Genomic DNA, 11,794 nt, shown 5'->3' with positions numbered 1-11,794 from the left:
ACTCTATTGTGTTACGTCCCTTGTTTCTTCACATTTTGTCGATATCTCAGTTAATTTCGGAAGACTTTAAACGCTTTTAGGGTCACGGGGAATAAGGCCCTACGTGCCTTTTTAAGAGAGTAAATCAGGAGTTCGGAATATTAAAAGTTATTATGTAATCGGTTTACTGGTGTGGCTCGAGATTGAGCTGCACGTCACCCACGGACTAAAGTGAGTTTGACACCATGGCCTAGTCCAAATAGTTTCCCGGTAACGGAAAGAAAAGCACTTGAAGTCCTCTGATTATTTAATGAGCTGCTCTTATAGGCAGACTACGCTCCACACTATGAAAATTTGCGTGCGTACCGTGGCCCACAGCCTCCATTGTCCTTACAGGAGCCGATTGACCTTCCACTGAAGCGCTCCCTGCGAGGGGTTTCCACGGCGCATGTTTGTGCGTAACGCATCATGTGATGTAATACGGTTACCCATCGATTTAATTGCAAGTGCAGCGGCATGCTCGAGTAAGTCGGTATTTGCATATGGATTAGGGTGTGCGTGTTTTTCCCTGGGAAGCGCGGAGCTGTCCCAAACTGATGGATGCTGTCGCTGCTGCCGCGTGAACCGGTGATGCTGCTGCGCTCGAGCCGCTGAGCTTTCTCTCTCTCTCTTGTTCGCTTGCTCGCTCTCTTTCCCTTTCACACACACTCTCTCTCTCTCCATCCTCTCCCTCCTCGCTCCTCTCCTCCACACGCACAAAACGCTCTGTCATGGCGTCTTCCAACCATGTTACCCCTACCAACTGTAGCTGGTGGCCCATCTCAGCCATGGATGAAGACGGCAAAATCACAGACGGGGAGGAGTGCGAAGAACCGGCGGCAGAGCCCAAACCCTTCAACAAAGACAGGCTCGTTTTGTACCACTGGACGCAATCTTTCACCTCCCAAAAGGTAAAAAAAAAAAAAAAAAGAGCAGAGCTTGAAAATGGAGGTGGCTCCACGTCTCTTTGCATGACATGATGCTACAGCTTGGAGCTGCCTCTGTTTGTCTGCTGTGACCAAAGCGTGTTTGCATCAGTGCATGTTTGTCCTGCACATATACCTCCGGAATATGAATATCATCCTGCAGCTGGGCAGAGCTCCCGTTTGAGACGTCAACGCTGCAGCACGGGGGTCTCATTTCTTCGACAGAGAGTAGTGTGTTTGATCAATGTTCTATCATTAGTCACCGCATAGATCACCTTTCACATCTTATCTGCTTCCATCCTCGATTGACACGTTGGGGCTATTATCTGCCCATAATGCTGGTGAACGTGGTTAGGCTACTATGGGCTTTGACACATGACATCCTAAATAATTGATCAAAATGCTGTGCAAAACAAACTCCAAAGGCCATCTCCCACCTTCTGCAGCTGAATCACACCATATGTTCTTATTTTCATGCCTTCCTTCAGTCTACCTGTGATTTATTAACATGCATGCTCCCACGAAATGAGCATGTGGTTATAAAATGTTGCACTGAAGCCACACAAATAACTCTGAAAACATAAATGATTATCATATAGAGAATTCAGTACCATGAAGCTGTAAATTAAAGAGACACTCCAACAATTAAACATGAAACCCGTTTGCATTTAAAAAGCATAGACTGTATGTAAAAGATGAACTCAGCCGTCATGGTATGTTTTGTCCTCATTTTGAAAGCCACGCTTCACTGGCTGGTTGTGCACCTCTCGATTTTTGTAACCCTGTGCGGGTAGCGTGGCCGACGTGGTTCGGTTGAAGACGTGAATGTATCATCATGTCAGGTTTTACCATATTTCAATGACATATCAGTGCAAAAAGCTCAGATATTCCCAGATTATACAAAAATCCTGCACCATTTTTAAAAAGATAAAACTTTCTTGAGAAAACTTCATTTTGACTTCCACTCCTTTGCTAGCACTGAGAACACTGCAGGGAGTATGATGCACAGCAGCGGTATAACTGTGAAACAGTTGTAGAGATGTCACCGTTGACTTGTGACACAACCAATCAACTTCACAGGTCCAATGCAAAGAAACCGTTATCATTTAATTAGTGCTAAACAACAGGCTAATAATATACTGGAATTTCACACACCAGAATTAAACCATCGACTTTCTGAACAGCAGGTAAGATGCAGTATTTGTCAAATAGTGCATCTGTGATGCACCAATAGCATAAACATGGTGGAGAGGTTCAGTTCTGTGACTCCAGTTAGCACCTTTTATCTTTCACACCGCCAACTCCCGTATCATGAAGCTTAGACCAAAACAGTTTCATTATCCAGGCTGAAAACATGTTTATTTGTGTATTATAGTTAGGCATTTTAACACTGGAGTCTATGGGGACTGACTCAATTTTAAAACCAGCCTCATATGGACATTAGAAGAACTGTACTAATTAGACAACAATAGTGGTTTGGGCCACTAAGGAGGAGAATGGTACCAGTGCTACAGCTGTAAAACCATAATATTCACCTTTAGGCTCAAACTCTCTATGTGCTGGAAGAGGTTCAACCAATGTGAACTGGATATGCTCTGAAGTACAGTCATTGCACTCAAAGGTGAATGCACAGCAGGGTGCATGGCCTATATAACCAACGCACAGAAGCTATTTGCAAAGCGTTGTTTATTTTATGGAAAGGGTGCTTAAAGAGTTACTTTTCTCACTAGATAAAGCTGTAGTATAACAGATGGTGGTAATTAGACATTTTTAAAAGACTTTGAGATGTTGAGTGACAGGTGGTGCCTAACTGCCACTCAAAGCAGCCATGTAATGCTTAACTGCTACAATTTAAAGCAATTAATCTGATGTCACGAAGGGCAATTAGCTGTAGTCGTAAACTGCAATCTGTACCAGGCTGCAAATATGTTTATTTAAAGTGTATTTTAACATGGAACTGGAGCTGACCTCAGGAGGCCACCAAAGCAAGACGTCGTGAGAGTTATTCAAGCTTGGACTTGGACACCAGATGATTTTGAATGATGTGGATACTTTTGTGTTTCATTACTCATTATTGAACATCTGTCACACAAATGTGCAAGAAAACCCCTTAAGAACTTCCAGAGCTTTAAGTTTTTATGATACTTGAAGTTTAATTTTGGATAACAAACAACTTCTTTCACATGTAAACAAACCGGAGGTGACAGCATGCAAACGCTGTAGAAAAGGTGAAGGTCATGACATAATCACTTGTAATTGCATTTCTGTGTTAACACGATGAGGATATTGTTCAGTGTGAGATTTAATATGAGGACACAGAGAGGGAAAATGCTAAAAGAACAAGCGGAGCTTTCCCTTTCCACTATCATGCTGCTTTATAGGCCATATTTATTAGATCTAGTAGTTTGAGATTTGACCCACATAAGTCATTAAACATTTGGATTTTGCTGCTCAACTTGTCACACCTGTAAATTGATGTACATGAAAAGGTAAATTGCTAAACTGCCCCTTTAAAAGTGGATTCAGCTATGCAATGCAACTGGCATTTCATCCTTTGTCCTCATCAGCCACCATCTGTGCCTAATGTGTGCACATGGATTACATGACTATGACTAGTATCTTTGTACAGTCAGTGAGTTTTATAGATGAGTTGATGCACATAAAAGTAAAACTGCAACTATTTTCTTTTAAATTTTTAAATTATTCATTGGGAAAAATGAGCATTCTGATGACACTCCCTTACTGTCTGATAAACAGCGATGGCCATTTTCACTACAAGATTAGTTTATTGTGAAAAATGCTTCAGTCTCTTAGGATTCTTTAAAAATTCAAGTCTCAAGATGTGATTCAACACATAGATCTACCTTTCTGTCATCATTGCATATTACTGAGGACGAAGTCAGAAATGTTGTTTAGAAACACTGTAGCACATCAGCTTTGAGTTCATGCTCAGTCTCAGGTTTGTACGTTAGTTATAAAGCTCAGGACCTCTGGCTCATGGCCACTCGAGTCTGAGCTGCTGATTGAGCTGATTGTCACTCAGCAGAGGGTAAACACCAAGCTCACTGTCATGATTATCGCCTCAGTCCTGGAGCTGGAGGAGCTGGAGTGACTCCTCGATCATGTGTGACTGTGCTGTCAGTGAACTCGCTGCCTCTTTCACAAGTAACACATGGGTTTCAGCTCAGATGCTGAAAGAAATTCGAGCAACAAACCTGCTAATGTTTACGTGTACGATGTTGTATTATTGTTATGTGAGCTGAAGCATGGGATGATGGGAAGGGCCTTTATGAGATTAAGAGGCCGCGCACCTGGTTATCTGCTCCACTAGAAATTTACTGAAAATGTTAGACATTAATATAACACCAGTGCTCGCAACACAATTAGTCAAAATCAGTTTGTTGCACCTTTGAAAGATGTGTTATATTTAGTCAATCTTTTGTGACTTGCCAAATATGTTTTTCCACTGTATGAAAAGACAGAAATGAATCCTTTCGTAAACACACTGGCAGTGCGAGACAGGCGAGCAGCTTTTGATAAAGGAGTCACATTTTCAGCTGATCAACATTTCTCTGTGCCGACTCCATTGTCGTCAATGCGCAGGGGATTATTTACAAGCTTGTGTATACCTCAGCATGTTTATGAGGAAGGAGACAATGTACCGTCGAACTTCTCTTGCACCACACTTTAACTTTATTGTCTTGCTTTAATACAGCTTCATATCTAGCGTCACTGTAACTTTGATCCTGTGGCCCTGCACTATAATTATTTACCTCACACCAGGGATGAATTTTGAGCACAACAAATATGGTAACGATAGATACAGAAAAGGCGCAGTGACACAGAGGCCAGATGCACAGATCAATACAGCTCTGGCAACCTCAGAGTCTGCAGGGTAGAAATTTACACCTTTAGTGATGAGGCTTTAACAAACTGCTGTTTTCTTTCAGTGTGGGGGGGGGGGGGGGGGGGGGCAGTATATCACGACAGCAGTGAGTATCTGGACACTTTCTTTGAAACCTTTGGTAGACACAATGCCATATTTTGCTGTGCTCTCTATTCAAGTGTAACTGTTACAACTAGGAAGTGAACACTGTCAAAGCTTATTTGATTGTCTGTTTACTACTCAACTCAGATTTATTTATACAGCGCCAAATCACAACAAAAGTAGTCTCGAGGTGCTTTATATTGTAAAGTAAAAACCCTACATAATACAGAGAAAGCAACAACAATCAGACAACGGCCTGTGAGCTAGCACTTGGCGACATTGGGAAGGAAGAGCTTCCTTTTAAAAGCAAGAAATCTGCAGTACGACCAGGCTCAGGAACTGGGTGAGTGCTGAGGGAGAGGACAAAAGAGTTTAATAATGACTAATAACTAAATGCAAAGTGGTGAATAAACACACAGACTGAAAAGAGGTGAGTGAAGAAAAAACAGAGTGCATCATGGGAAGCCCCCAGCATCCCAGGCCTATTGCAGTGTAACTAAGGGAAAGTTCAGGGTCACCTGATCCAGCCTCGGCTCTAAGATTTGTTAAAAAGGAAAGTCTAATTATATTTGGACTGTACTGATTTATTTATTTTTAGATAGATTAAAAGTTTAAGATAGTTTGCTTTCTTTGCATTTTAACCCTTTAATGCATGAATTATGACAACCTCAATCAGGATTTTTTTCTTAAGTATTTTTATTCATCTTCAGGCATGAAAAAAGATTTTTGAACTTCATTTTTTTCAAACATGTACTTTTCAAAGACTTTTCAAAACGTATGTTGTCCGACAACATATGTAGTGACCACTATGCGTGAAAGTGATATAGGGAAGCATATAATTTAGTTGTGCTTTTGACATAATGATAAAAAACTGATTCTAATTTTGATTCTGATATAAACACCAAACATAAACTCATGTTAAGGCTGTAATCAGACGTGAGGCTCAAGAGTAGCAGTGAAACTTGCATGGAAGTTTATGTCCAGACCAGTCGTTGTATACTTACATTACTCAGAGGTTTGTCTTGTGTTGGAGAGTACCTACCCCTGAAGTAGGAGCTAAAAGAAACACCAAACCACATACGATACAAGGAATGTAAATAGTTCCTGCAAAAATAACACTAAAGATTTAAAAACAAACACAACAAAGCAAGTGCCACCTGGTTATAATGTGTTAAACGAAAGAAGCTTTTCTTAAAACTTTTTAACACACACACACACACACACACACACACACACACACACACACACACACACACACACACACAGCTGGTCGAACTGGAGCTATTTCGTTTCTAAAATCTCATCCTCAAGGGTTGCGATAGGATTAACGCAATGAGACAAAATATAAAAATATATAAAGGGAAATAAATTATTTTCTGGGACCTTTCTTTACCTGTTCCCAGTAAAATTCTCTGTTCTGGGACCAGGCCATATCATTTATTAAAATGCGAACTGCTGCCATTTTGAGAACGTTAAACTTGGCTTACTTGGCCCTACTATGGTTAAAATGGGTGCAGCTTTGCTTTATATATTTGATCAAGTTTGGTGCATTTCAGAATGACCAAGAACAGGTTTAGTAAAATAAATGTCAGAGTATCATTTCTGTAAGGCTGATTCTCCGCCCCCAATTTAAAGTTTGATTAGATGGATTATATCTCTTTATTACTCAGTCTGTCCTGATGAGGACAGATATCTCTCAACAGAGCCATAGAACCTCATGTTTGTTCAGTTTGGCTCGTTAGTTGTGGCGGTTTTACTGACAGAAGAAAAATAGGACTTAAGAACTTGAGGGAGGGATTGACTGAAACAATAGTAAGACCCGGAATTTGATTAAATGTAGTCCACTATGTTCAGCCAGACAGCTGCTGTTGTGTCTCCTGAATTAATGGGTACCAGACTACTTAATTTGTCCACTTTATAAGAGGGGTTTTTCACATTACAAAATACAGAAACCTAAAAACCTGTGACTTACCAACCAGTGACTTATCTATTTAAATACTGAGATTTTAAGAAAGATATGCTATGGCTAAATGGACCTGCAAAGGCTCACCAAGAAATCATATGCAGTCATAGTGTAAAGGTGCACATAAAATAATTAGCCTGTCTCTGGCTTATAAGAGACACAGGGGTAGCACAGTTTTTACATGGTTATCGCTACATTCAAGAACCCAAAAAACTTCAGATACACACATTTAGTGAAACTGAACAAAAGCTAAAACTGTGCAAAAATGCTATTTCTATGTTTTAGCTAATGTTTTTCACTCACCTGGTTCCTGACTCTGACTTCTCAGTTTTTTTCTTTAGTGTCTCACTTTCTCCTGCACCTTTCATTTTTGCCTCATGATCCATTTTGACTAGTATAACTATCATCTGTAGGAAGCAGGTGGATGTGTGATTTCTGAGGTTGGCATTAATCTCAGCTGTGGACACTGTGGAAAAGTAGTCCCTGTTACTTTATTCACGCTTTATGGAATTTAGGTGGTGCAATTTTAAGCCTCAGTGTTAGCTGCTGTGATGTCAGCTGTAAGAGAGGGTGAAGTGCTACGCTGTCAACTAAAGCTAGCAAGCTTTGTTAGCCGGTTTCATCAATAAACTGTACAGGTGTGGTTCACAGACACAAAGGTAATAGTAACTGACAGGCTAATAAAATACTAGAAAGTGAGTTTTGAAGACTAAAAGTGAGCTTGCAGTGCCTCTCAAGCAACATTAAGCAGTGTTGAAGGGGTAAATGGCTATAAACATTCTTTTAGAGGGTGTAAAATAGTGTCAAATTTTAACATAGGATTCTATGGGCCCCAGGTGCCATCAGAAGAGCAGTTTTGCATTAATCACTGCGTCATTTCATGCTGCATTCCTCTAGCAAAATATTATATCTGGCGCTAAGATGATACATGAAATTATACGAGAAGGTGGTGGAAACGCTAATAACTAAGATCTGATTAGTGCCACAACTAGACTTTTTAAATAATACATAGTGTGTTTAAAGAAAAGTGTACTTAGATGTATTACGTAGCATCATGTCTTTGCAGTACTAACTGCTTTTCATCCCTAATAACAGCAAGCTGCAGATGAAGTTCACTTATTGTATAGTGTAAGAGGAGTGAATTTTATGCTTCCCAAGCAGCTGAACTACTTGGCATCATTGCTAAGAAGTGACTAATAATATTATGTAACTCTCGATGCAACGGTGACTGTGTTATTGTGGGTATCATCCAGGGACAGCTCAGCAGTATAACACAGGGACCTGAAATATTTGGCAGTTTTATATAGAAGTCCCTGATTTAGTGTTTCTTTTCCATGCTGATGGGGATATAAAATGCTTAGTTTTTTTTCTTTTTTTTTGACATTTCAGTTGCATGCATCGATTTGTTCCTGGTGTCCAAAACCACTGGTCCTGCTGTAATTACTATGCTTATGTTACTACATCCTTTAGGTTTATTTCATTACACCATGTCTGGCCGTGTTCAGCAAAATTCCCATTTTGTCGTACCGCCAAATGTAGCACTTTATGCCCCAAGTGTCATCTTCTTTCATTAATCTTATTCCCAGTAATAGCTCTCCATGGACCTTGGCTTATCCTTCATGCCGTTAGTAATGTATCCTGATTGTCCTGGATTTTTTTTCTCAAACTCTAGCACCCTGTGTATCTCATTAGCTTGGCAGACCACACAAACAACCAGCTCTCTCTACAGTACAGCAATTTGCAATGTAATGAACTGAGCGGAAGCTTTTAGTGAGTTTAATTTTACATTTTTTTTTTTTGTTGTGCAGTTTTTTGTTGTGCAGTTTTTTTTCTTAAACCGAAAATGGATGAAATGTCCTCTTATTTTGTTTTCATAGTCTAGTAACAAATTGCAAATGTTCACCCACTGAATATATTTCCAGACATACATGTTGTGATTAAATAAAAAAAAAAAACCAGGGGATGTGTTTGGACTAATCACGTCCTTTGTAATTTCAGGTACGGCTCGTCATTAATGAGAAGGGTCTGGTCTGTGAGGAGAGGGATGTGAGCTTGCCACTGCAGGAGCACAAGGAGCCCTGGTTCATGAGGCTGAACCTGGGCGAGGAGGTGCCCGTCTTCCTCCATGGAGACACCATCATTAGTGACTACAACCAGATTATAGATTACATGGAGAAAACCTTTGTCGGAGGTAGGACAATGCTGTCTTTCTTTTCTCTTGTTTAAAGATGGCAGAGTCATTTCCATTTGCATATTTTCATTATTTTCATTCATGCTCCATTAGAGAAGCGTTGCATAATTCATAGTTCAAAATAATCCCTATTTATCATGTATTATTAATCTGGTGCTTGCTGTGGCCGTTCAGTTCTCCTGTTTACTGTCTGAAAAACACTGTTTTAGCTGCTTTTGCTCTCACTTTAAAACTTTCTTTTTATTGGCTTCCCTTCATAAACAAAAACAAAAGATTTTGGCAGTAGGTTGATTGGGCTTCTGTAGTCACTGCTAAAGCTTGAAGAAACATCCCCTCTCTCTGATGTCACACAGAGCTATGGGTAGAAAAAATGCTTTTCCTCTCAGTGATAATCACTTACAAAGACCTTGTTATTTAAAACTGGCCATATGAGCATCCACCATGATAACAGTAACTATATAATAGAGGAATAAGGAAAAGCTGCATAGGTCCCACTTAACTTACAAGCATCCTTTCTATAGCAGGAAAAATCATCTTTACGCTGCACTGCAAAAAAACCCCAAGTTCTTTTCATTTCCATATCTTCCTCATGGATCATTAATGGGTCTAGATGCTATCCGGTCGTTAAGTGATGACGTGACGAATCCTACTTCCGGGCCTAAAGTAGTCTGTGTTTAATATGGCTTTTGTGTTGTTAACATGTTTAATGTTTTGTATTTTCTTCTATTTAATCTCAAAAAGCTCCTAAAACAGTCAGTGATCACTGTTGACCTCCCTCGGCTTTTATTACCGCTAATCATTTATTTAAGCTCAGTTTTTAAAACCTTAGGATGTAACTACAGCCCAGCCCATGCAGCAGTATATGAATGACTAACCTCGTATTGTGGATGGATTATCTCAGTTGTTCTCCTGGCTGAAGTTTGGTCCTTTTACAGCATCCTGCCATGCGATTACATTTGTTCCTGACCACCGAGAACACTCACGTTAACTTTTATCGAGTGGAAAAAAAGTTAGCTTGTTTATATTATGCTAACATAGCTGTGTTGCTAGCGGTCACGTAGCACATCATTATATACCAGCTAGCCAAACTTCAGTAACCCTACAAACGTCACTGCTGTTTAGTTTTCTGTCTTCATTTATGTTGGAAGTGATAACAGAGCTGTACGTTTTAATTTGTTTCCAAAACCCCGCAGTCAGGACATGCTATACTGTATTTAGATAGAAGCTAGCGAGCTAACTTCTTGCTAACTTCTAACTCCGTTAAATGTCATAAATTCCGTTTTCATGGATGCCTGGTTGTTAAACTCAATTGTTACACCTGGTAGAGCAGAACGCTGATCATTTTATTAAAGATGAAAGACTTTAGACAGTTTTTCAACTCTCAGTAATGCCATAGTGATCGTTTGATATATGGACCTGCAGCGGAGTTTAGGCCCAGACACGGCTAGTGACATCAGACTTAACGACCGGATTTGTCTGGATGTAGCTTTAGCCTCTCTATTTTATCTTGACATATTTATGTAGCCATCAAGTGCATGTTTGAGGCCCTTTTACAGAGATCTACTTTTTAAAGAGTCCACCAGAGAGAGAGTTGTTAACCAGTAAAATTTGTTATGTTTACTAGCTAATTGTACCAAGTTAGACTATAAAAATTGGTACTGTAGTATTCAAAGCCGGCTCATTGCATGTGTGCCGCACTCCTCGTTTTTGCATTATTCCACCTACACCAGACTAATTCATCTCTCAAGCCCCCCCCAGCCGCCGCCTCGTGCTCTGCCAAAGGTTTGTGATCTGTAATCACCAATAAAGATGAGGATGAGTATTTTTAATTCTGATGTAAGCCACCTCTGTGAGTTACCAGCTGCACAGGTTAAGTGGGTGTAAAAACTGAAGGCAGCAAAAATTCCAGCAGAAGTTTAACCTAGCAGACGGAGATTGATTACACATGTGGCATCTCAATCAGTGCTGCCACACCACTAACTGCAGTACTAAGATGAATCTGGTATAAAAATTTGACCCAGTTTAGAGCTTTTACGAAACTATACATAGAGGCCAAAACTGCTTTTTGTATCAAGCTATAAACGCATTTTAAAATGCTGTAAAGTCAGGCCTTTTAACATGAGAGTCTATTTACGAAGAATTTGCATTTGGGGTCAACTTAAGGTGGACATTTTAGAAACTTTAACTTTTGGCACTTGTATGTTGGCTTCATTTTTCACTCCTAGAGGCTGTTTGTTTGTTATAAACACAACCCAACCGGTCATGGCAGATGGTTGATACTCCCTGAAATCTTCAGCTGGAGGTTTGTTCCTGCTAAAAGGGAGTTTTTCCTCCCTACTGTCACTGCCTGCTTGCTCATAGGGGGGTTGTCTGATTGTTGTTTTTTTTTTTCTGAATTATTGTAGGGTCTTTAACGTACAATAGAAAGCACCTTGAGGCAATTGATGTTGTGATTTAAGAAAATGTAATAAAATTCACTTGAAATTAAAGCATATCGGCCCTATTAGGGGGCGGGATTTGCAACACAGGGGATTCTTCTTCTTCATCTCTCTCTTATATCTCTGACTAGAGCTATAGAAAATTTGAGGCCTCATTCGCCCAGTTTGTGAAGCTGGAGTGACAAAGACTGTTGGAAGCCATTGGAGGCCATCTGTTTTCTTTGTGCAGACTGTGTCAGTGCATACTATAATGTGAAACTGTAACTCATT

At 40.0% G+C, this 11,794-nt stretch overlaps 1 protein-coding gene across 1 annotated transcript in view; it reads left to right on the top strand.

Moving 5' to 3' along the window:
* Positions 1-404: 404 nt before the first annotated feature.
* The window catches only part of gdap1l1 (ganglioside induced differentiation associated protein 1-like 1), a 26,638-nt gene continuing 15,248 nt past the window's right edge, over positions 405-11,794 (top strand). The window contains exons 1-2 of the mRNA XM_084916889.1: positions 405-929; positions 8,894-9,086. Of these exons, the coding sequence (XP_084773015.1) occupies positions 750-929; positions 8,894-9,086 (373 nt within the window). The 5' untranslated portion in view covers positions 405-749. The remainder of the gene's footprint in view (positions 930-8,893; positions 9,087-11,794) is intronic.

The sequence above is a fragment of the Perissodus microlepis genome, chromosome 20 (assembly GCF_051167445.1).
Source record: "Perissodus microlepis isolate ML-2025 ecotype Zambia chromosome 20, ASM5116744v1, whole genome shotgun sequence".
Lineage (NCBI taxonomy): Eukaryota > Metazoa > Chordata > Actinopteri > Cichliformes > Cichlidae > Perissodus > Perissodus microlepis.
Note: the sequence above shows the minus strand (reverse complement) of the source record. Positions and strands in the feature narration are given on the sequence as shown.